At 49.0% G+C, this 24,535-nt stretch overlaps 1 protein-coding gene across 2 annotated transcripts in view; it reads right to left on the reverse strand.

The window, feature by feature from the left end:
• Nucleotides 1-1,304: 1,304 nt before the first annotated feature.
• Nucleotides 1,305-24,535, reverse strand: part of Ccdc57 (coiled-coil domain containing 57) — a 116,372-nt gene continuing 93,141 nt past the window's right edge. Inside the window, exon 19 of one of the 2 annotated variants that reach the window (XM_028884938.2) lies at nt 1,305-1,696. In XM_028884938.2, coding sequence (XP_028740771.1) covers nt 1,488-1,696 — 209 coding nt within the window. In that variant the 3' untranslated portion in view covers nt 1,305-1,487. The remainder of the gene's footprint in view (nt 1,697-24,535) is intronic. The other variant, XM_037201038.1, reaches the window with a different exon arrangement.

Here is a 24,535-nt window from a genome sequence, read left to right on the forward strand (position 1 = left end):
GGGGCTAAGCAGGACCCTGAAGGTCAGTCTACAGCTGACAGGTGCATTCTGCCCACATGCTTGTCCCCAAGTTCTCCCACTACTGCCCCCAGTCTTTAAGGACCATTCCATGCCTTGTCGGCATCGTTTGCTCTGATGTGTGTTCTATAGAGGTGGAGAGTGAAGGACCCAGGCCCCATACCTGCACTGTCCCTATTCAAGGGTCTTCACTTTGGTGTTCACTGTGGGTGTCTTTAGGTTCAGGGCCAGCCCTAGAAGAGTTCAAAAGGCTTGTGCCTGTGCCAGCCAGAACTGCCCAACCCCACCTCCTGGTGCTTTCAAATACGCCATGTGTGCTTCTTACTGGCCATGCTGCCGGTCAGCCATCAGTGGTCAGCAGGGGTTGTAACGCAGGATAGCAGGCTGAATGCAGAATCTGCTAAGGTCAGACATCTCTGCTCTCCTCTTCACCCATGGAAGTTGCAGAGCTACATCTCACATACATGTGGCCTAACCAACAAAGAAAGTGCATATGGTCTGTGGAAAAGCCACATCAGGACGACCTGCCATTGCCCCTGCTGGTCCTGGAAGTACAGTGCACCCAGGGGGCCATCAACCTAGCTGGCCTATTGTGAAGACATCCCATGCTCTCTGCAGATGCACCTGGAGAGAAGCCTACTACAAACACATGAGTGATCTGCAGATCTCTGCCACCAAGGCCTGCGATTCTCAACTGGCCCAAGACCACATTACTGAGTGTGGGCTTTCCTGTGGTGTTTGTCTTACCTGTACACACACGAGCCAGCCAGTAGTCACTTAGTATTTTACACAAGTGCAAAATGAAGCTCCAAAAGTCACGTGACCAGTCCAGGTCACACAGCGATCTAGACCTGGGAGCTACTACCTTCACCCCACAGCCCTGTGTGTGTGCCAGTCTTGGAGGACAGCAAGACCAAGGCCACAGCCATCCTTAAGTTTGCTGTGGGCAGGAAATGGCCATGCAGTGATACCAGGCCCTAAGACATCTTAAATCAAGACAAGCCGTAATGCTTGACTTGACCAGTGTCAAGGCAGGTCTCATGATGAGGTTTTCAGAAGGGCATATGGCTGTGTTCCTGTGGTACTTGAGAGTGATGGGGCATCAGCCAGGCACATACTCCTGGGAGGACTCTCACACAGTGTTCTTTGGGGACATACTTGCTTTGCAGGTGGCCACTATTCTCCCCACCAGGTTCTAGAGGACACTGCCAGTGACATGGTCAGGGAACAGTGGCTGTAAGTAGTGATATAGGCGGGTGGCAAGTAGGACAAGATAGACAACTTTGCAGGCCAAGCAGATGGAGGCGGGCTTTAATGGTGGTGGCATCGGGAAGGCCATCGTTTGGGAGCCTGCCCTGTGCTCACAGCCCACCTGTACGCCATGTGTACACTCACACCCAACTTGTACCAGCACGGGCCCCAAGCACCAAGGTGGAGGCCCTCCTGGGTCCCCTGCAGAAGGCTGAGACTCAGTCCTTGAGGTTGTAGTTGCGGATCCTGGGGTGCCGCTGCGGTCGGCGGTTTGTGGGTTTAGCCGGGTGAGACTTGCTGGCTCTGGGGGGTGTGGCTTTCGGCTGAGCTTCCATCTTCAGCCCTGTGACAGCAAAGCTGCCCTGCATGGTGACAGGGCTCTGGTTAGCCTTTTGGAGGCGGCTGGCTCCTGGAGGTGCCGGGCGCTCTACAGGCGAAAAGCAGGAGAGTGTAGGTTAGGAGCACGGTCGTGCCACCATCAACAACCTGTGAGGACTTTGCCGTTTTCCTTTGCAGGAGCCCATACAGGCCAGCAGGCCTCCCATAATGACCCCGCCCAAGCTAATGGCAGCAGGTTGTGTTGGATCCTGACTGGGGCGCAGTGCAAGAGGTCTTTGTGGGCATGGGCTCCATATATTCTGATCCTGGGCCTCCCTCTCCCCCGGCACACAGAAACAAAAGAAAAACATCCTGACCTGCTGTGACCACTTCCTAAGGGGATGGGGGCGGGTCGCCCCACCTCCCATTCATGCCAGACCACCCCATTGCGAGTCCCCACTGAGAGTCAGTTGTCTGGTCCTCAGGGCCTGAGTATATAGGTGGCGTTCCTCAACACTTCCAACCACTTAGCATTCCTGACAGAGACAGGACAAGGGCCTGGGAGCCGCACTGCACACAGGCACAAGCTTGAACACCTGCCAGTGTCCACCTGAGCCATGGTACAGGTGAACATTTTCTTGCTGCTGCTAGCAGACTTAATGGGCAGGCCACATCTAGCCTTTGTAGGTGACCATCTGTATCTTTTAAGCTTTTCTGTCTTTTGAGTCTTTGACACAAAAAAATGCATTTCTTTTGTAAGGCATTATTTCACCTCCCTAAAGACCTGTCTTCTCTCTCTGGCAGCCTGGCCCAGCAGACAGGAAACTTCTGGTTTACTTGGAGCTGGGGTTTTTGCATTTTTATACTTTTTTCTTTTTAGGCGGGATCTCACTATGTAGCTCTGGTTTACCTGGAACTCAATATATAAACTTCCTGGCCTAGAAATGGGGATCCACCTGCCTCTGCCTCCCAAGTGCAGGGATTAAAAGCATGCAACACCATGCACTCCACACTTTATAACAGAATCTAGAGGCTTGGAGACCTAATCCCACCTGCTTGTCAACCTTAAGTCAGCCATTTTATAAGCATGAGGCAGGCTGGGAGGTGATATGCAGGGTCTGTCCAGCATTGTTGAGTCCACCTCTCTGTGACTCCCATGGACCTGACATGGACCAGAATGAGCACTGAGTAGGGTAGGAGTCAGCCACACGGCACCCAGCTGACTCCACTGTGCAGTGGGGCATGGAGCCTGAGTACTTGCATGGGCTCCAGGGAAGTGACAGGCAGATGAGCCGCCTTCCACTCTGCTTCCCATCCTGCATTCATTTCTGTTTTGATATGGTGTGTGTGTGTGTCTTTTTCTTTGGATCTGTTTCTTCAAGTTAGGGTCTTGCTTTGTAACCCAGGCTGGCCTTAAACTCACATCAATCCTGCTTCAGCCTTGTGAGGGCTAGAGTATAACTATACTATGTCCAGCTTTCTGACGAAACTCTTTTGTTTGTTTTGAGGCAGGGTTTCTTTGTGTAGCCTTGGCTGTCCTGGAACTCACTCTGTAGACCAGGCTGGCTCAGACTCACAGAGATCCACCTCCCTCTGCCTCCTGAGTGCTGGGATTAAAGGTGTGCACCACCACCCAGCTTGAGGAAACTTTTTGAAACACCAAGAACCAGCAACCTAATTAGGGTCATTTCTGTTCTAGCTCCTGCTGGACCAGGCTCTGCTATCTGACTCAGGAGCCTTCTGGGATGCTAAGCACTCCTGCTGGCTGTATCTGGTTCCCCAAACCCAGACGACCCCTCCTCTCTACACAGATGTTCCCACCCCATCTCTCTTCCAGTCACTAGCTACCATGTCACTTGGTGGGGCCCTCTCCTTCTCAATCTCCCAGAAGGCCTCATGGAGGGGCAGAAATCACAGGAAGGGCTTCATGCTAGATCCCCTTGCTGCCCATCTGAAACAGGCAGGGGCAGAGGCCAAGGAGCCCAGTCTAACCGGTCGGTGGTCACAGTGGAGCTGTTGTCAGGCCAGAGTCAGACAAGACAGCTGCTGGCTGGCACTGAGAGTGAGGCAGACCCAGAGCCGGAGGGTCTGGTTAGAGGAGGAACAGGAGACTGCTTTGTGGCCTTTGGTTTCTGCTGTAGCCTTTCTTTTGAGAGTCCTCCTGTGGGAGGGGAGAAGGTATCTGGCCCAACTCCTGGGCCTTGGAGCTGAGGGCCCAGCCTGCTACTCTAGCTGGACGGCATGGCACTGGGTATGCCAAGCCTGTCTGGGGCCCTAGTCCCTGGGACCATAGGTTTGGTTCCACCTGTGCTGACCAGTAACTTGCCTGTAAAACCTCCTCTGCCTCTCTGGGATTCTACCTTTTTCACCTGGGCGTTTGAGTAGGCACTAGGAAGAGAACTCTGGATGCATAGCTGTCTCTCACATTGCCAGGCAAAGTCCCCTGCACATCGGCCTCTTGTTTGATCTGTCTCTGCCCAGCACTTGTGGCTCTTAATTGAGGGAGAGGTGTTGGAACGTTATGGATCCGCGTGTGGCGTTACTGCAGCACCATGGCATGTCCTCACTGAACCTTTGACCCTGGAGTCTGGGGAGGACAGCTACTGTGTCTGGAGTGGAGATGGACTCCTACCTGCACTGGGGGCACTAAAATGTCTGACTACCAAGGGGTAATACTTTCTGAGCCTCAGCTTTCTTGCCACTGAGATTCCTAGCCCCAGGAGCCACCTTCAAAGCTACTATCCCAGCTGCTTGGCTCCAGGATATCATGTGACCTACCAGCTCTATGGCTGCCCTCATGTGGCTTTCCAAAGGACTGGACTCAGTCAGGTCTCCAGAACTTGTCTTGGGGCTGGGGAGGGCTTGCCCTAGGCCCTGGCTGCAGCTCAGGACTCAGTCCAAGTGTGGTCCTGGGCACAGCTGACAAGACCTTTCCAGTTCATCTTAGGCTTGGATGCTCCAGCCACTCCTGTCTTTAGGCGTTAACCAACCTTCACTGAGACCTCTTCTGTCCCCATGGGACCTGTGTGCACCTCAGCTTTCCTTTTGGGTTCAACATGAGCTCCTTTTTCCATCATGTTTATCAATTAGGTCGTATTACACTTTCTGGCCCTTCAAACTCTCTGAGGCTCCCTACCACCTCCAAGGTGGAGTCCAAGCCTTCAATTTGGCCTGCACGGTGAACACAAACTTGCTTCCCCAGCTCTCACGTACACATGCTGTGATGGCTCAGCATTTCCATTCCTGCACCAAGCCCCCTGCCTCATGCCTTCTTCTAGAGGAGCCTCTAACCTTGGGTAGTCAGATGCTACCAACCCCCCCCCAATGTTGACTCCTCACCATCACCTTGGGGAACCCAAAGCTGCATGTCTAGCAGCTTGGCTCCATTCACAGCACTGCTGGATACCATGTCCCCTTGAGCTACGCAACAGCAGAGGAGCAAGAACCTGTTAGTGGCACAGGGTTCAAGAGAGGGAACCCTGGGGGGTTTGGCCCCACCATCCCTCTTAAGTTCCTTTGCCAGGTGTGGACACTGGGCCTGCCTCCTGCTGTGCTGCCCACAGCATCTGTAGAAGGAGCACATACAGAGCATGGCTGTGCCCAACAAGTGCTCGCCTGTGCAACTGCCTGGCCTGATTCTAACCGTCTCCATCAGGGGTCGGGGAGACAGGGCTAAGGACAAGGGGGATTGCTGCAGGAGGAGCTGTACTGTCCTCTGGATGCATTCTTGGGAAAACACAATAGTGTAGGCGAAAAGTGAGATAGAGGGCAGGGGAGGCCCAAGAGCATAGCAGATGTCTTACGTTGTCTGGGAAGCTCTGCACCTGCTTCAGACCCTCACTGTCCCTTATGCCCCCCATGTGGAATCCTGTGTGTGTTCAGATGGTGTGTAGCTCTATCAGATATTCTCTGGGGATGGCCAACTTGCGTTTGGCTGGCTTCTAGATAAAATGACAGAGGAACTTCTGCAGGGTCTACCTACCAACTTGGGACTTCAGGCAGGCTTCTGAGCATCCTAGGTTATGTCGAGCAGGCCAAGACTGGTGAGGGACAGTTAGGCCCTCAATGATGGCTACACTGTGGGCAGCAAGCGCCTCACTAGCTGCATCTCACCTCGCTGTGGCACCTCAGGGTTGTGGCATCTCCATGCTGTACCTTAGCTGTTTTCTGCTTTCCTGGCCCAGGACAGCTGAATGAGGCAATGCTCCCCTCATCTACCAGTGTGGCCTTATGGGGAGAGGCTGTGCTGGCCACGCTGACACAGGGTGCCCAGCTTGCTCAAGACATTATGGGCGACTGGCCAGGTCAAAGGCCTCCTCCGAAATCATTCTCTGGAGTTATGGCCACTGGCCCTTTGGACCCCGTGAGCTGATTTCTGTCCCCCCAGGAAGGAGAGGCAGAGGGAATACATGCCTGTGGTGCATGCAAGGCGGGCACAGTCACCCAGGCAGTGGGTCTGAGGGCCAGGGCCAGAGGCACAGGCAGTGCTCCGGTGCCTGGTGGGAGCCACACAGTTCACATAGTGCCTTTGCTACCTTATCTCAGTTCTCAGGTTCAGCATGCCACTATATGAAGGACAGGAGACCTACTTCCCAAAACTGAAATGTGGGGAAGAACCTCAGGGAGATGAGCAGTCATGGCTTCTTGAAGAGACCAGCTTCATCCAACCTAGTGCTCAGCACCCCTCGGGTCCACAGGATCAGTGGACAGGATTGCTTTTGCAGGTTCCAGGCCAAAGGGCCTTGGTGAGCTGGGGGAGGGGTGCTCAGGGACTGGATGAAGGTAGCCACTGTCCAATGTTATGCTTGTCTGGCTTCTTAGGGATGCAGGATCAGTACTACAGATTAGTGAGCCAGTGTCTACACTGAGGTGAGGGTTCTGGGAGCAGCGTGGCTCCCTCCACACCAGAGTGCTCATGATGTTTCTAGGATAGGCAGGACAGCTACAAGATCTGAGTCACTGCAAGGAGAGGGGAGGCTTCCGGATCCATAGGCTGGGCCATTGTCAATCTTAGGGATAGGAACTCACATCAGAAGATACACGGCTGTCCCAGGCCCGCCTGGTCTCACCCTCCCTTCTACACCTTCTTGAGTTCTGCCCACACTGGTTTAGGATGGTTTAGAACATGTGCTTCCATGTTCTCCATCTTTTTGTTTGTTTGTTTGGTTGACTGTGTGGGGGGGGGTTGTTTTTATTTTTGTTTTTTGTTTTGGTTTTCCGAGACAAGATTTCTGTTTCTCTATATAATAGTCTTGGCTGTCCTGGAACTTGCTCTGCAGACCAGGCTGGCCTCAAACTCACAGAGGTCCACCTACCTCTGCCTCCTGAGTGCTGGGATTAAGGGCATGTGCCACAACACTGGCTCACGTTCTCCATGCTTAAGGCCAGAGGCCACTGTCCCCGGGGCCAGGTCAGATTCCTTGACTGTGGCATTTGGAGAGCACAGGCAAGCCATGCTGGCTGGTTAAAAGGGCCTCTCTGGTCACTATCGAGGACACTGCTGGGAGGTGGCATCCCACTATAGGTAGCTCCACTATCCCTGTTCATATGAAGGGCCCTGTATTCAGCTCTGGTTACAGAGTGACATGAACTTTGCAAATTATTTATACCTTAAGTGACAGAATGAAGTGTGCTATCAGCCTGTTACTGGTTTTCCATTTTAGACAAAAGTCAGTGGTGCCACAATGTACATGGTAGTGTCTTCAAGCCACAAGAAACATGCCTAGAAAACGCCATTTCTCCCTATTTCTTCAGAGCGCCCAAACAACCTCTCACTTCCAGTTCTCAGTGTCAGGCCTGACAGGGAACATGGCCTTTGACCCTACTAGACTGATTAGTTCAAGTTTAATTAGGAAGGCCACATTTCCTAATCCTGAGCTTGAGTGGAATGTTTTATTGAAAAACTGCTGCCAGGGTACCCAGCAGTAGTTACCCAAGAGCTAGCTCCTGTTGTCTTGCTGTGAGGAAGTCAGGAAACAGGAAGGTGCCTGGTGTGTGCGTGCAAGTGCTCCCTGCAAAGAGAGAAAGTGAGAGGGAGACATGGACCCCTTGCTCCACCATTGCTGACTCTAGGGTACACAGTTTTCAAGGGTAAGGATAAAGGGCAGCATTGTTACCTGGGGTCAGACTCAACCCAAATTCTTCTGCATCTTTGTTTTGAATTGTAAACAGAACTTTTCAGGTACTACAGGTATATAGCACAGGTTCTTAAATGTGGAGGGAGAATTCTCTCTATATAGTCCTGGCTGTCCTGGAACTCACTTTGTAGATCAGGCTGTACTTGAGCTCATTGAGATTCACCTGCCTCTTGAGTGCTGGAACTAAAGATGTGCACCACCAAGCCCAATGAATTCTGGTGCTGTATAAGGGTCTATACCTAGAAGAACCCTCTTGTAGGAACTTCTAAGGCAAGGAGAGGCCAGGTGTGCTGGCACACATCTTTGATCCCCGCACTGGAGAGGCAGAAGCAGGAGGATCTCTGCGAGTTACGTGGTGAGGCCCTGTCTTTTGTTTTGTTTTTTTCAACACAGGGTTTCTCCGTGTAGCCCTGGCTATCCTAGAACTCAGTCTGTAGACCAGGCTGGCCTTGAATTCGGAGATCTGCCTGCTACTGCTTCCTGAGTGCTGGGATTAAAGACACAGGCTTCCACCACCCAGCAGAGAGATCCCATCTTTAAAAAAAGAGAAGAAGTAGGGGAAGAAACTTTAGGAAACAGTCAAGTCCTATCGTGTCCAAATTATCCGTAAGATGGAAAGGAGTGAGAGCTGGAATAGCCTGATGACATATACCTGTAACTCCAGAACTCGGGAGGCAAAAGTAGTAGGGTCATGAGTTCAAGTCCAGCCTGGGTTAGAGATAGTGAAGTCTTATCTCAAAAATCCAAAAACAGAGGGAGGGCTGAGAAACGGCTCAATAGGTAGAAGGGCTTGCTGTACCAGCCTCCAACCCGAGTTCAATCCCCAGACCCCATATGAAGGAAGGTGGAAGGAGGGAACTGACTCCACTAAGTTGTCCTCTGACTTCCACATGGGTGAGTGGCATGCAAACTCTCTGCCCCCAGACAACACATACATACACACACCTCTACCACCACCACCACCACCACCACAATAAAAATAAATAAATAGAACCAGTACAATTATATATAGGAAAAACAAAAAGACAAAACAAAACAAAAAAACAAGAGATTCAGAAATTCAAGGTCATCCTTGGCTACAAAGCAAGCTCAAGACCATCTTGGGGTGTATGAGACCCTGCCTTAAAACCATAAAACAAATACAGGCAAAAAAAAAAAAATCATCAGTACTAAAAGAGCACATCACTGCAAAGTCAAGTTCATGGCTGCACTGCAAGGCGGCCTCACCCCAGGTCTGCACTGCGAGGCGGCCTCACCCCAGGTCTGCACTGCGGGGCGGCCTCACCCCAGGTCTGCACTGCAAGGAAGGAAGGCCTCACCCCAGGTCTGCACTGCGAGGAAGGAAGGCCTCACCCCAGGTCTGCACTGCGAGGAAGGAAGGCCTCACCCCAGGTCTGCACTGCGAGGAAGGCCTCACCCCAGGTCTGCACTGCGAGGAAGGCCTCACCCCAGGTCTGCACTGCAAGGCAGGCCTCACCCCAGGTCTGCACTGCGAGGAAGGCCTCACCCCAGGTCTGCACTGCGAGGAAGGCCTCACCCCAGGTCTGCACTCGCACTGCGAGGAAGGCCTCACCCCAGGTCTGCACTGCGAGGAAGGAAGGCCTCACCCCAGGTCTGCACTGCGAGGCGGCCTCACCCCAGGTCTGCACTGCGAGGCGGCCTCACCCAGGTCTGCACTGCGAGGAAGGCCTCACCCCAGGTCTGCACTGCGAGGAAGGCCTCACCCCAGGCCTGCACTGCGAGGAAGGCCTCACCCCAGGTCTGCACTGCGAGGAAGGCCTCACCCCAGGTCTGCACTGCGAGGAAGGCCTCACCCCAGGTCTGCACTGCGAGGAAGGCCTCACCCCAGGTCTGCACTGCGGGGCCTCACCCCAGGTCTGCACTGCGAGGAAGGCCTCACCCCAGGTCTGCACTGCGAGGAAGGAAGGCCTCACCCCAGGTCTGCACTGCGAGGAAGGAAGGCCTCACCCCAGGTCTGCACTGCAAGGAAGGAAGGCCTCACCCCAGGTCTGCACTGCGAGGAAGGCCTCACCCCAGGTCTGCACTGCGAGGAAGGCCTCACCCCAGGTCTGCACTGCGAGGAAGGAAGGCCTCACCCCAGGTCTGCACTGCGAGGAAGGCCTCATCCCCAGGTCTGCACTGCGAGGAAGGCCTCACCCCAGGTCTGCACTGCGAAGGCAAGGCCTCACCCCAGGTCTGCACTCGGCGAGGGGCAAGGCCTCATCCCCAGGTCTGCACTGCAAGCGCAAGGGCCTCACCCCAGGTCTGCACTGCGAGGAAGGCCTCACCCCAGGTCTGCACTGCGAGGCGGCCTCACCCCAGGTCTGCACTGCGAGGCGGCCTCACCCCAGGTCTGCACTGCAAGGCGGCCTCACCCCAGGTCTGCACTGCAAGGAAGGCCTCATCCCAGGTCTGCACTGCGAGGCGGCCTCACCCCAGGTCTGCACTGCGAGGCAGCCTCACCCCAGGTCTGCACTGCGGGGAAGGCCTCACCCCAGGTCTGCACTGCGGGGAAGGCCTCACCCCAGGTCTGCACCGCGGGGCGGCCTCACCCCAGGTCTGCACCGCGGGGCGGCCTCACCCCAGGTCTGCAGCAGCTTCCCCACATTCACTTTCATGTAGATAAAGTGCTGGGCAAGGTTTAAGGCCTGTCTGTGACGACATATCTCTATAAATCAGGGATATATAAAGTACCTTTTTATAGTTCTGGGGATAGAACTCAGGCTTTGTGCATGCTAAGCACACACTCCAGCACTGTACTCCAGCCCTGGCTGGAGAAATGCTTAGCTTGATAAAGGTCCCATTGAGAAGCACACAGCAATCATCACATTTAGAAACTTTAGCCTAATCCCCTTCAATTTGGGAAGGACACAACACAACTACTGTCACCACTCCTGTTACCATGGTGCTAGGAGGCCCAGCCAACCCTTTAAGAAAAGGGAAAGGAGTGTATAGATTGGAAGAGGAGAAAGGGAAGGAAGACATCATCATCTACTTAGCAGGAGAAAGAACCAAAGCCAAATTGCAAAGGTCTATTCAGGGGCCCAGCAAGGGGCTCCACCAACACTCCAGACCTCTCTGCACAACTTCAGGAACAGCAAAGCTGAACTGGCCTGCCACCACCTTGCAATAAAATTTTCCTGGCACGGCCCCAGGTGTAGTGTCTGGGCCTGGATGGGAACACACCTCAGGGCCAGATACCTGCTCACCAATCCAGGAAGCTAATCCTGATGCTTGCTTTATATCTTGGTTTTTAAAGTTTAAATTCCTGTTTCTTCAAGCTGAATCTCACTCAAGCTATCCTGGGGTTGGGGAATGGGGGGGGGGCGATGTTGGACTCCTCCACTGGCGCTCTCCCCTGGGCTCTACTACTCCCATGATGCTGGAGCTCCTAGCCTGCTTGTCTGCAATAATGGCTTCCCTTGGTGTCCCTAAGTGCCACAAAGGAGAACAATTAAGAAATCTCTAGTGGCTTGATGAGAATTATAAGCATCCTGCTAGGATCTGCGAGGCCACCAAACAACACACTTAGCAGGATGAGGCACTTCCTACATAGACTTATCTTGATGTTGTCTGTGATGGTGAGCCATCTCTTAGGCCCCTTAAATCACTTTTATTAAGGAGTAATTTATATATAATAATGGGCATCTTTCTAGAACTTCCTGGCAATTTACCTATTTTGTAAAGTATTTACTCAAATACTTAAGTTTTGTTTTCCTTTTTCTTGAGCCAGAGTTCCATGTGTCCCAGGGCGGCTCAAACTTAAGATCCTTCTGCCTCTGCTTCCTGAGCACAGGGATTATAGGTGTGTGCCATCATCCTCTCTTTATGTAATACTAGGGATTGAACCCAGGGCTTTGTGCATGCTAGGGCAAGCATTCTACCAACTGAGCTAATTATCCAAAGCCCCAAGTTGTCGATTCAGATGTTCTGGATATGAGTCTTTAATATGTTTTTGTTTGTTTGTTTGTTTGTTTGTTTGTTTGTTTGCCTGTTTTGAGACAGGATCTCACTATGTAGCCAAAGCTGACCTCCAACTTGTGATCCTCCTGCCTCAGCCTCTTGAGTGCTAGGATTATAAACGTATGCTGCCAGGCCTGGTAACTTTGTTTTGTAGTGTTGGGGGTTAACTGGGGCCTCCCGGGGCAGAAGTAAAGGCCAAAGGGCTAAAGGACTTGTTGCTTTTGCAGAAGATTGGATTCACTTCCAAGCACCTAATTGGTGATTCAAAGCCATAACTCCAGTTCAGGGGGATCCAATGCCCTCTTCTGACTTCCAAAGGCACCAGACACACATATGGTACATATACATACAGATAAAACACTCTTAGACATAAATAATCTAAAGATAAAAATAAATAAACAAACGGGACTTCCACAATATACGATGAGCTCAGTCATTGAGCTTCCCCTAGCCTTTTTAGTTTGTTTTTGTTTTGAGACAGGGTCGCCCTATGTAGTTCTGGCTGGTCTAAAACTCCCTTTGTAGACCAAGCTGGCCTCAAACTCAGAGATCTACCTGTCTTGCTTCCCAAGTGATGGAATTAAAGGTGTGTGCTACCGTGCCTGGCCTTTTTCTTTTTTCTTGGTGGGTTCCTGGGAATGGACCGTGTGATGCTGGAATAAACAGTACTTCCTGCTGGGTGTGGTGATGCTGGGGAAGCAGAGACAGGCAGAATGTGCTCCCTCTTTATAATCTGCTTTTCCACTTTCTTGCTTTGTTATGTTGTAGGCCTGCCAGTGTAGGTAGGTGGAGGGATATGGGCATCAGGCTGTTACCAAGGTGGCAGTGACAGGTTCTTCATAGTTGCCTTCTTGATTTACTGAATTGTTTGGTTTTGAGACAGTGTCTCTGTTGCCCAGGCTGGCCTAGAACTAATGGTAATCCTACCGTCTCAGCCTCCTAAATGCTAAAATTACAGGTATAAGAAACCAGACCCTGTTTGAATTTATTGTTTTTTTGTTTGTTTTGGTTTTTTTTTTCAAGACAGGGTTTCTCCATGTAGCTTTGGAGCCTGTCCTAGATCTCGCTCTGTAGACCAGGTTGGCCTCGAACTCACAGAGATTCACCTGGCTCTGCCTCCCGAGTGCTGGGATTAAAGGCATGTGCCACCACCGTCCAGCATGAATTTACTGTTTTTAATTAATTAAAATTTAATTATTTAAAAAATTTTAATGTGTATTTTCATGAGTTTATGTGCACCGCATGCATGCAGGGGCCAGAGGGTGCTCTATCCTGGGACTGGAGTGGAACTGCAGGCATTTGTGAGCTGTCCCATGGGTGCTTGGAACCCAGTCCGGGTCCTCTGCAGGAACAGTAAGTGCTCTTAACCACTGAGCCATCTCTCCAGTCCCTATATTTTGATGATCAGATTATCACCATCATTATTATCACTATTATTATATAAACACTATTGTTGTGTGTTTGTGTATATGTGTGTGACTCCAAGTGCACAAATGTGGAGGTTAGAGAAAAACTTTCAGGAGTAATTTCTTTCTTTTTCTGTTTTTCGAGACAGGGTTTCTCTGTGTTTCTCTCTGGCTGGCCTTGAACTCAGAGGTCTACCTGCCTCTGCCTCCGAGGATTGTGTTGGATTAAAGCCATCCCACCACACCTGGAAAGTCAGCTATTTCTTGTCACTGTAGGTTTGGGTCATCAGATAGAGTGGCAAGCACTTGTACTTGCTGTCTTGACGAAGTTCTGAATGGCTGTTGTCTCAGATGGGGGCTCACTATGTAATCCCTGAGTAATGGGAATACAGCGTGTGCCACACATGATGCCCTGTTGATTTTTGTTCGTTTGTTTCAGAAAGAGTTTCACCATGAACTCTGGCTGGCCTGGATTAGCTCTGTAGACCAGGCTGGCCTCAAACTCACAGATTCACCTGTCTCTGCCTCCCGAGTGCTGGGATTACAGGTGTGCAATACCGGTTCTCCCATTGTGCTGCAAGCCTCTATTTAAGACCTCCTCCCTCCTTCAATAAATGGCATTTGGCATTAAAAAAAAAAAAAAGCCGAGGAGCCCCCATGGAACTGGACTAGGCCCTCTGAATAAGTGAGACAGTTGATTAGCTTGAACTGTTTAGGAAGCCCCCAAACAGTGGGACCAGGACCTGTCCTTGGTGCATGAGCTGGCTTTTTGGAACCTAAGGCCTATGCTGAGATACTTTGCACAGCCTTGGTGTAGGGAGGAGGGGACTGGACCTGCCTCAACTGAATTTACCAGGCTGGGCTGACTACCCAGGGGAAACCTTGCCTTGGAGGAAGTGGGAATGGGGGACAGATTGGGGAGGAAGGCTGGGGGGTGGGAGGAGGAAGGACAGGGGAATCTGTGGCTGATATGTAAAATTAATTATAAAATTTTAAAAAAATTTAAAGAAAGATTAAAAAAATACAAGAATAGGAGAATTGGAAAATTGGAACAATACAATACCTATTAAAATCAATTCAAGTGTTTGTCAAAAAAAAAAAGTGTGCAGTACCATCAACTGACATGTTTAAAAAAAAATGAACATTTGTGACTTTTTTTTTTTTTTTTTTTTTTTTTTTTTTTTTTTTTTTTTTTTTTTATCTAAGCCATCAGGAAAATGTTTAAGGTAAGCCTAGTGTGGTGGTGCACGCCTTTAATCCCAGCATTGGAGTCAGAGGCAGGAAGATTTATGTGAGTTTCAGGCCAGCTAAGTCTATTGAGTTCCAGGGCAGCCAGGCAAACAATGACCTCCTACCCCCACCCCCTCACCCCCCACCCACAAAAAGAGAGAGAGAGAGAGAGAGAGAGAGAGAGAGAGAGAGAGAGAGAGAGAGAAAGAAAGAAAGAAAGAAAGAAAATGCTTAACCTAAAAACAAAAAGAGGCTGGGTTTGGTGGCTCACACTGTAATTTCAATACCTGAGAGGCGGAGATGCAGGAGAATTATAAATTAAATCAAAATCAAATTAAAAGAAAAGAAAGAGGCAATATGATTGGACAGGGGTGAGTGTTTGAGTTGAAAAGATCCTCACCTTTCATCTGATTCACTCAGTGCTGGCTAGAGTGTGACAATTGGGTACAGGGTCACTGTGACACAAACCTCTGCCTGTGAATGGCATTCCAGCTCCTGCCCAGCCCCCTATGGCTTCCACCTCAGTTACTTCCCTGCCTGTGGGCCTGGGAGGAAAGCACATGTATGTTCATGGACCTTAAGTATTTTCTTGGATGCTGGTGTGTTTGAATATCACCTCCATCAGAAAGGTAGCTGAGACCTGGGTCCTCAATACCAAATGCGGTAGAGAGGCTTTGGGACGTCTTGTTAGAGATTATTCATGTGTTTTACAAAAGCCTTGCTTCCATGCATTCATTAATACATTCAATTCAATTGAGAAAATTCTACCTTTGGCCTCTTGGTAAGCTTTACAGGCAAATGCATGTAGGATCCTGTGCCAAACACTGGGGTCAGTATGGCTGCAGCACACAAACTCACCCACACATCTTGTGGCATCGTGATTTATGATTAGTAAGTACTTTGGTCTTTGTCCCTATTTCCTGGTGCACAGATGCTAAAATCATACTGGAGTCATGCCTTAGTATCTACAGGAGCTCAGCTCTAGGCCATCTCCCTCCCCAACACTGATACATGCCTGAGTTCTCATACAGAATGTCCAAGTGTTTGCCTGCAAGTTTTGAATAAGCCCACTGACTCTTGAGTCCATATAATCAATCAATCAATCAATCAATCAATCAATCAATCAATCTCTCTCTCTATCTTTCCTCTCTCTCCTGAGACAGGGTTTCTCTGTGTAACCCTGGCTGTTCTGGAACTTGCTCTGTAGACCAGGCTAGCCTTGAACTCAGAGATCCACCTGCCCCTGCCTCCAGAGTGCTGGGATTAAAGGCATGCACCACCACCACCACCACCACCACCACCACCACCACCACCACCACCCGGCTCACATAATTTCTCATAAAATATAAATGTTCTCCCTATAATCATCTGCTGTACTATATTGTTAGAGATGATAGAATGAAGTGTGTACATGTTTAATACAAATTCAGTTTAAAAAACTGATTTTTGTTTTATGGTGGTGGTGCAAGCCTCTAATCCCAGCACTTGAGAGGCAGAGGCAGGAGGATGCATCCCTGTGAGTTCCAGGCCAGTCTGGTCTACAGAGCTAGTTCTAGGACAGCCAGGACAACACAGAGAAATGCTGCCTCGAAAAAACTAAAAAAGAAAAAGAAGGAAAGAAAATATTAAAGTATGGCCCCTGGAGATAAAGCCACTTAATTTGTAGCTGGGCATGGTGGCTCACGTCTGTTTATGCTACAGCACTTTGGAGGCCAAGACAGGAAGATTGCTGCCCAAGCTGGAAATACAGGCCTTTGCTGCAAGGCTCAGCTAAAAAGGTTATTTCAAAATTACTTTCCTTGCTGGGGATGTAGCTCAGTAGTAGTATTTGCCTATCATGTACAAGACCCTGGGCTCAGGCAGGGTGGCGGCAGTGGCGGCACATGCCTTTAATCCCAGCACTCGGGAGGCAGAGCCAGGTGGATGATCTCTGTGAGTTCAAGGTTCAAGGCCAGCCTGGGCTACAGAGTGAGATCCAGGAAAGGCGCAAAGCTACACAGAGAACCCTGTCTGGGGGAGGGGGGCGGAGACCCTGGGCTCAACACTCTCAGCACTCAAAATTAACTAACTAAAATCACTTTCTTTGTAAGGTTGGACCTGGCAGCTGGACAATAGGAAAGTAACAGATTAGGTAACACCAGTTAGCTTTGGGTAGGCTATTTTGTGAAAGGATCAGGCAGAGAGAACTCTGTTATCTTGCCAAGTGAAAGTGGCCATTGTCTCCTTAGGTCTGGAAGGTGAGGTAAACAGCGTGGCTTTAAATTGGACAGGGACAATGGTCTCAGCCATTCCATGCTGACATCTAGCCTGGTCTGCCCAGCCAAGCGCAGGACTGAACCCCAACAGTGCCCTGTTATTTCTGTATACCTGCTCCCCGATTCACCAGCAGGGAGCCCTGTTTCCTCCGTTTCTCGGGCTATTGCTTCTGTGCTCCTTTTCTCCCCCTCTAGAGTTTTATGTGTGTTTTGTCCTCATGTATGTAGACACACCATGTGCACACTGTGCTCCTTTATTTTAGAAGCACACCTAAGGCTGCTGTGTCCCGCCACACAGACGTTTTCATCTGAAAACAACCCTTGTTGGGACACCTACTTTGCCTTAATCCTCTCATAGAAAAATTAACCTAACCCAGTTGTGTTAGGTGATGAGTTATTTTCCCATTACTGGATTCTTGGCTTTTTAAATCTGTCTTTAGACATTTTTTTTTTCCAAAGAGAGAAGCAGGAGTCTCAGGGGTGTGGTGATGTACTCCTGTAATCTCAGCACCTTGTATATAGAGGCAGGAAGATGAGTTCAAGGTCATTCATAATGAATGCAAGGTCACCCTGAGCTATATTAGATCCTGTCTTAAAAATGAAAAGAAAGCCAGGCAGTGATAGCACTTGGGAGGCAGAGGCAGGTGGATCTCTGTGAGTCTGAGGCCAGCTTGGTCTACAAAGTGAGTTCCAGGAGAGCCAGAGCTATTACACAGAGAAACCCTGTCTTGAAAAGCCATGAATGAATGAATGAATGAATGAATGAATGAATGAAAAAAAGAGATGGGGCTGGAGAGATGTAGTTAAGAGTAGTTAAGAGAACTGGATGCTCTTCCAGAGGACTCAAGTTCTATCCTCTGCACCCTCATGGCAGCTCACAACTGTCTGTGACTCTAGTCTCAGAGGGTATTACCTCTCTTCTGGCTTCAGACATAAATGTAGGCAGAACACCCATATATTCAAAACATGCATGCTTCCTGTGCTAATCTGGGACTCCTAGGTTCAATGACCCTCCTGTCTCTGGAGTGACTGTGACTATACAGGTCTATAGATGTTGTCACTTCCATGCTGTGTGGGCTCCTGAGGACAGAACAGAGCTCAACCTGGGCTTTCACTCTCTGTCAGTGAGCAGAGTGTTTCAATCAAATCATGACATTAAATATACTGTATTTTGTGAGGCTAGAGATTGCTCTGTCTTACATGTGCCAGGCAGGGCTTTTTTGTTTTGTTTTGTTTTTTTCAAGACAAGGCTTCTCTCTGTAGCCTTGTCTATCCTGGAACTTGTTATGCAAATCAGGCTGGCCTCCAATTCACAGAGATCGCCAGTCTCTGCCTTCTGAGTGCTAAGATTAAAGGTGTGCACCACCACCGACCAGCTTTTCTCTCTCTCTCACTTTCTCTCTCTCTCTCTCTTCCTCTCACTTTCTCTCTCTCTCTCTCTTCCTCTCACTTTCTCTCTCTCTCTCTCTTTCTCTCTCTCTCTCTTGCTCACTCACTCTTTTTTTTTTAAAGGTTTCATGTTGCCTCAAAATCCATGTAGCTGAAACACTTGATTTTCTTGCCTTTGCCTCCCACATACTAGAATGACAGATCTGTGTCACTAGAATGACAGAGCTGTGTCACTGCACTTATTTATGCAGTCTTGGATGGATGGAACCCACAGACTCCAGATAAACTCTTACCAACTGAACATCCTCAGCCCCCTAGTGTTCTAACACTGAGCTACACTCAGGCCATATTGGCTTTGACTTTTATCTACCTATTTATATATATATTGCCCCCACCCCAGAGACTCTGTATAACCCTGGCTGTCCAGGAACACATTCTGTAGATTAGACTGACCTCAAACTCAGAGATCTGCCTGCCTTTGCCTTTGGAGTGCTGGGATTAAAGGTGTGTGCCACCACTGCCTAGATTTATTTTATTTTATTTGGAGACAGGGTCTCATTATGTAGCCCTAGATGTCCTGGAACTCACTCTGTAGCCCAGGCTGGCCTCGAACTCACAGAGATCTGCCTGCCTCCTGAGAGTGGGGATTAAAGGTGTGCACCACCACACCTGGCTAGTCTTTTTCTTACATTACTGAAATTTCCTTCTGTCTCTCAGAGAAGCCTGGGCTAATTCTGGTACAGTTGAGCTCCCCTCTAGGCACCTCAGGACTGTAGAAGCAGATGAGGCCTCACCCTCCTGCAGTGGGTCCTGTACTGGTGCTTTCCCTGGGAACGTCACTCACACTGTCTGCAGCCTGAACATCCCCTACCCTGTCCTACACTGGGAACATCACTCACATTGTCAGGAGCCTGAACATCCCCTACCCTGTCCTACCCTGGGAACATCACTCACATTGTCAGGAGCCTGAACATCCCCTACCCTGGCAGAGCTCTGGAAACTTTGTTAGTATTCTATGTACCCAGGCAGACCTTAAAAATAATTTTAGGGGGGGTTATTGAGACAGGTTCCCATGTGTAGTCCTGGATGGTTTTGGAACTTTATACACAGAGCAGCCTGGCCTTGAACTTGTGGACATCCTTTTGCACTTCTGCTTTTCATTTTGTGTTATTGGGATAAACAGAGCCTTGGGCATGCCAGACCCCACCACCCAGATATCCCCCAGCCCAGAGCCTCATTTGCTGGACATGTTGTGGGGTATCTAGGGCTCCTTTCTGACTAGTTCTTCTCTTTTGTTTAGAGTCTGCCCCAACTGCCACCCTTCCTTGCCTCTCAAAGTTCCATCTTCCATCTCCTGAGCACATCTGCCTCTCAAAGCTCCATCCTCCATCTCCTGAGCACATCTGCCTCTCACAGTTCCATCCTCCATCTCCTGAGCACATCTGCCTCTCAAAGTTCCATCCTCCATCTCCTGAGCACATCTGCCTGCTCAAGACTGTTCCTTGAGGCCCAGAAGTGGCTTCCATTCAGATGACCTGATGACCTAGAACTGGCTTCTGTCCCCCTGCTCCAAAGTGATGGGCAGTGACTCCTGTCCTCCTGTCTGCAAACAGCTGCTTTGTGTCTTCGTCCAGTTAGCTGTTCATGGGGGCTTTAGAGTCCAGTCCTTATCACCACAGCTTACAGAAGCAGGAGTGGGTGCCAGACATTCTATGGCTTAGAATAAACACCACTAAAAAGCAAGCCGATTGGATTATTTCTAAATGTATTTGCTTTGTTTTAGAAGTGACTTCAACATGTTGCTTTCCTGAGTGGCAATTGTCATTTCCTCATAACTATTTCAAAAAACCCAACAGATCTCTGAGGCACTGTGTCTCAAAACTGTGGAGAGTCCTCTGCCCTGAAGGACCTCAGCACACGCAGCAGATAAGCTGCTCATCCACGTCAGGACCTGCACTAGTTCGCTTGATTCTTTTTTTCTAAAACTTTTTTTCTTTTTAAAAAATATTTATTTTTATTTTATGTATGTGAGATTGTGTTGGAACCCCTGGAGTTATGACAACTGTAAGCGTCTATGTGGGTGCGTGGAATGAAACCCAGGTCCTCTGGAAGAGCAGGCAGTGCTCTTAACTGCTGAGCGTCTCTGCAGCCCTTGCACAGGTTTCTGTGCAGGCAGGTCCAGGATGCAGTGTGGTTATGCACAGGCATCCCAGAGGAGCGTTGCCAGCAGCAGGCTCTCATTTAACAATGGGACCAGGCCACGGGCAGAAATGCTGAGAAAGAGAGGAGCCTTGACCCCGTGAGTGAGAACAGCCTTGGTTGTGGTGCAAAGCTGCTGTGACAGTGGCCGGGGGGTGTGAACCAGGTCACACGGGGCTCTTGGCCCTCCACTCGCAAGCTCCTGGAGCTCAGTGGGAAGGGTCCTGATAGATTTGCTTCTCCCTTCCAGCGCTGTTCCCAGGCTCTTCTTGGTCTGCTCTCACCTTGGCTACCAGGAGCCTATGTCCACCTTCCAGCCCAGGTCACTCAGACCTTAGAGGAATTCTGTGTCAGTTTTCTAGTGTGAGAAGCAGACAGGAATGGAACACAGTGTTCTGGATCAGTTTACAGTAGTCACAAACTGTTCTTGGAGGTTACCCATCCTGTGAGTGAGATTTTCACTTGATTTTTCTTATCACAAATATGCATCATAACTAGCTCATTACCATCTCCCACAAGGACATCTTGATTGCTCTCCTGAGCTCACTCTGAATTTCACAAGAGACACAAAGTGCCTGTAGAGGCCAGACAGTGGGCAGCTCTGGTGTCAGGGACTCCAGATTAATAAACAACACAGGAGGTCAGGTTGGAGGCTAAGACTAACAGATCAGAAAAAGCATCAAAATGGAGTCACTCACCATAAAATCCCACATCACTATCCTGAAGCCACCCTGTTTACCTGACAGGGTTAGAGAAGAGACTGTCACTTCCCAGCACAGGTCTTTTGTTTCTTCCTTCCTGCCCTGCTTCCTTTCTCTCCTCTCCTCTCTTGTCTTCCCCTTTCTCACCCCACTCCTCCTTCCCTTCCTTTAAGTTTGTTTTAAAAAGATTTATCTATTGTTTATTATGTATCCAGTGTTCTGCTTGCACGTATGCCCGCAGGACAGAAGAGGGCACCAGACCTCATTACAGATGGTTGTGAGCCATCATGTGGTTGCTGAGAATTGAACTCAGGACCTCTGGAAGAGTAACCAGTGCTCTTAACTGTTGAGCCATCTCTCCAGTCCTAAATTTTTTTTGTTTTTCATGTGTGTGAGTGTTTTGCCCATCTGTATAATGTATGTACTTTGTGCATGCCCGATGCCCATGGAGGTTAGAAAAAGGTAGCGTTCAGAAGAGGGTGTCAGAGTGCTGGATTTACTGGAACTGGAGTTATGGATGGTTGTGAGCCATCACATGGATGCTGAAATTGAGCAAAAGAAACAAGAGCCCATAACCACTGACCCCTCTCTCCAGTGTTCCCCGAACTTGGGTTTTTAAACAGGGTGTTGTGTAACCTATGTTGGCCTCAAACTTCTGACTTATTAAAGGCGTGTACCCGCCGCCGCAAGCGCCGCCCCCCCCACAACCACCGCTGCTCAGCCAGTTTTATTTATTTTATTTGGTATGTTTCAGTGCTTTAATTAAATGTATGTCAGTGCTCACGTTTGAGTAGTGCCTTCAAGGGCCAGAAGTGTGTGTCAGATTCCCCAGGACTGGAGTCACAGAAGGCGGTGTGTGGTGAGATACTGTGTACCGGAATAAACCTGCCTGAGGATCAGAGGACAGAGCCAGCCACTAGATTAGACACAGAGGTCGGGCAGTGGTGGCACATACCTTTAATCCCAGCACTTGAGATCTCATGCCTTTGCTTGGGAAGCACACACGCCTTTTTTTTTTTCTTCAAGACATGGTTTCTCTGTGTAGCTTTTGCGCCTTTCCTGGGACTCACTTGGTAGCCCAGGCTGGCCTCGAACTCACAGAGATCCGCCTGGCTCTGCCTCTGGAGTGCTGGGATTAAAGGCGTGCGCCACCACCTCCCGGCCTCACACACATACCTTTAATCTCAGGAAGTAATATGGCAGGGCAGAGAAAGGTATATAAGGCGTGAGGAAACAGGAACTCATTCTCTTTAGGACTGAGGATTTCGTAGAGGTAAGAACCAGTGGCTGGCTGTTCTGCTTCTCTGATCTTTCAGCTTTCACCCTGGTATTTGGCTCTGTTTTTTTTTTTTTTATTAGAAAACCATATAAGATTCGAACAACACCTGTTGTCCAACTTGTGGGGCACGAATTCACAAAAAAAGCCATTTGTCTGTGGCCTTGTAGGCCCCTGCTCGGACCGAGCTGCACACGGTCAGAGTCTCCACCGCACTTGGGCCAGAGTCCCTAATCCCCTGGCTAAGTTTTTGTTGCAGCCTCTCTGCAGCAAGCTCCAAAAACCACAGGAGTTAGCCACTTTCTTGTGTTCCCTCCGGCAGACGATTGGCTCTGGCTTCTTCTCTCCTGATGGGTTGAGGGCTCTCCCTGGATCCCCATCTCAGGCTGCTACCACACTAGGTAGCTGCCTTGAAACCCACTCGGGCTTCTACTGTTCTACATAGAAGCCGTCAGCCTCACATCTGAATCATCATTGTCAGCAGATTTGGTGAGACAATTGGGATTTCTTAGAGGGAGAAATTAATTAAAAGAGAATTTTTTCCCCACATTAAAAAAAAAAATGGGAAACTCCCAGCACTCGGGAGGTAGAGTCAGGCAGATCTCTGTGAGTTCAGGCCAGCCTGGGCTACAGAGAGAGTTCCAGGAAAGGTGCAAGGCTACACAGAGAAACCCTGTGTGTGTGGGGGGAACATTTTTACCATGGAGAGAAATTGGTCTCTATTTGATAATACAATTGACGGTCTGAAAATGGAACAATTAAATGAGAGGGTAATTAATGCAGATGGGATTTACGTAATGTTGATTATAAATATTATTTGTTTGATAATTTTTGTTTTATTGTTAAAAAGTTGGTTAATATGCAGTAGCACAGACACTGAGAACAATTAATAAATGGGACCTCTTGAAACCGAGAAGCTTTTGTAGAGCAAAAGACATGGTCAATAAGACAAAAAGACAGCATACAGAATGGGAAAAGACGTTCACGAACCCCACATCTGACAGAGGACTGATCTCCAAAGTATATAAAGAACTCAAGAGGCCGGTGGTGGCGCACGCCTTTAATCCCAGCACTTGAGAGGCAGAGCCAGGCTGATCTCTATGAGTTCAAGGCCAGCCTGGGCTACAACATGAGTTCCAGGAAAGGCGCAAAGCTACACAGAGAAACCCTGTCTCGAAAAACGGGTGTGTGTGTGTGTGTGCGGGACTCAAGAAACTAGACATCAAAATACTGAACAATCTAATTAAAAAGTGGGCTAAAGAGCTAAACAGAGAATTCTCAAAAGAAGAATCTCAAATGGCTGAATGACATTTAAAGAAATGCTCAACATCCTTAGTCATCAGAGAAATGCAAATCAAAATGATTCTGAGATACCACCTTACACCTGTCAGAATGGCTATGATCAAAAACACTAATGACAGTCTATTTAGAGAGGATGAGGAGCAAAGGGAACACTCCTCCACTGGTGGTGAGAGTGCAAACTTGTACAACCACTGTGGGAATCATTATGGTGGTATATGATGGTACATATACACAATGGAGTACTACTCAGCAGAGAAAATCAATGACAGCATGAAATTTGCAGGCAAATGGATGGAACCAGAAAATATCATCCTGAGTGAGGTAACCCAAACCCAAAAGGCCAAACATAGTATGTACTCACTCATAAGTGGATACTAGATATAAAGCAAAGAACAATCAGACTGCAACCCACAGAACCAGGGAGGCTGCACAGGAGGGGGGACCCTAGGATGACTGTGGCTTATAATAAGTTTTGGTTTTACTCAATCACTGGGCAAGCCTCAGTGAAACATTTCACTGTTAGGATAAGAATTTGTACTACATCAAGCTGATAATAGAAAAAATAAACAAATAGACAAACAAGTTGGTTAACTTGAGTGCCAAGATAAAAGTTTTAGAAAAACTTGTTAAAACAGATCATAGAAATATTGAAACCCAGAAGAAGTATTTAAAGGTGAACCAATCTTGGCATTGTATTATACAGTTACAGAGAAACCGCCTAAGGCTTCCAAACAGCCAACCTTAATTTATCCAGTAACCTTACAGGAACTGCCAAATGCTCAAGGCTGTGTAAGAGCTGACTGGACTCCTGTGAAAATGTTAGATTTGAGGAGATTCAAAGAACCTATAGTGTCCTGTGGTATGCATTCCTCATTTGTGAAGCAGATGTTAAACTCATGGTCAACTTATAATAGAATTACCCCTCAAGACTGGAGAGATTTGGTTACAGTTGTCTTAGAAGCTGGTCCCCAGTTACAATGGAGGATCTGGTAGAAGGATGAGGCTAAGACCATTGAACAACAGTGAAGTAGGGCTAGAGGTATGGAAATCTCCCAAGATCAACTTCTTGGAGAGGGAGATCATGCTAATG

This window comes from Peromyscus leucopus, chromosome 8b (assembly GCF_004664715.2).
Source record: "Peromyscus leucopus breed LL Stock chromosome 8b, UCI_PerLeu_2.1, whole genome shotgun sequence".
NCBI lineage: Eukaryota > Metazoa > Chordata > Mammalia > Rodentia > Cricetidae > Peromyscus > Peromyscus leucopus.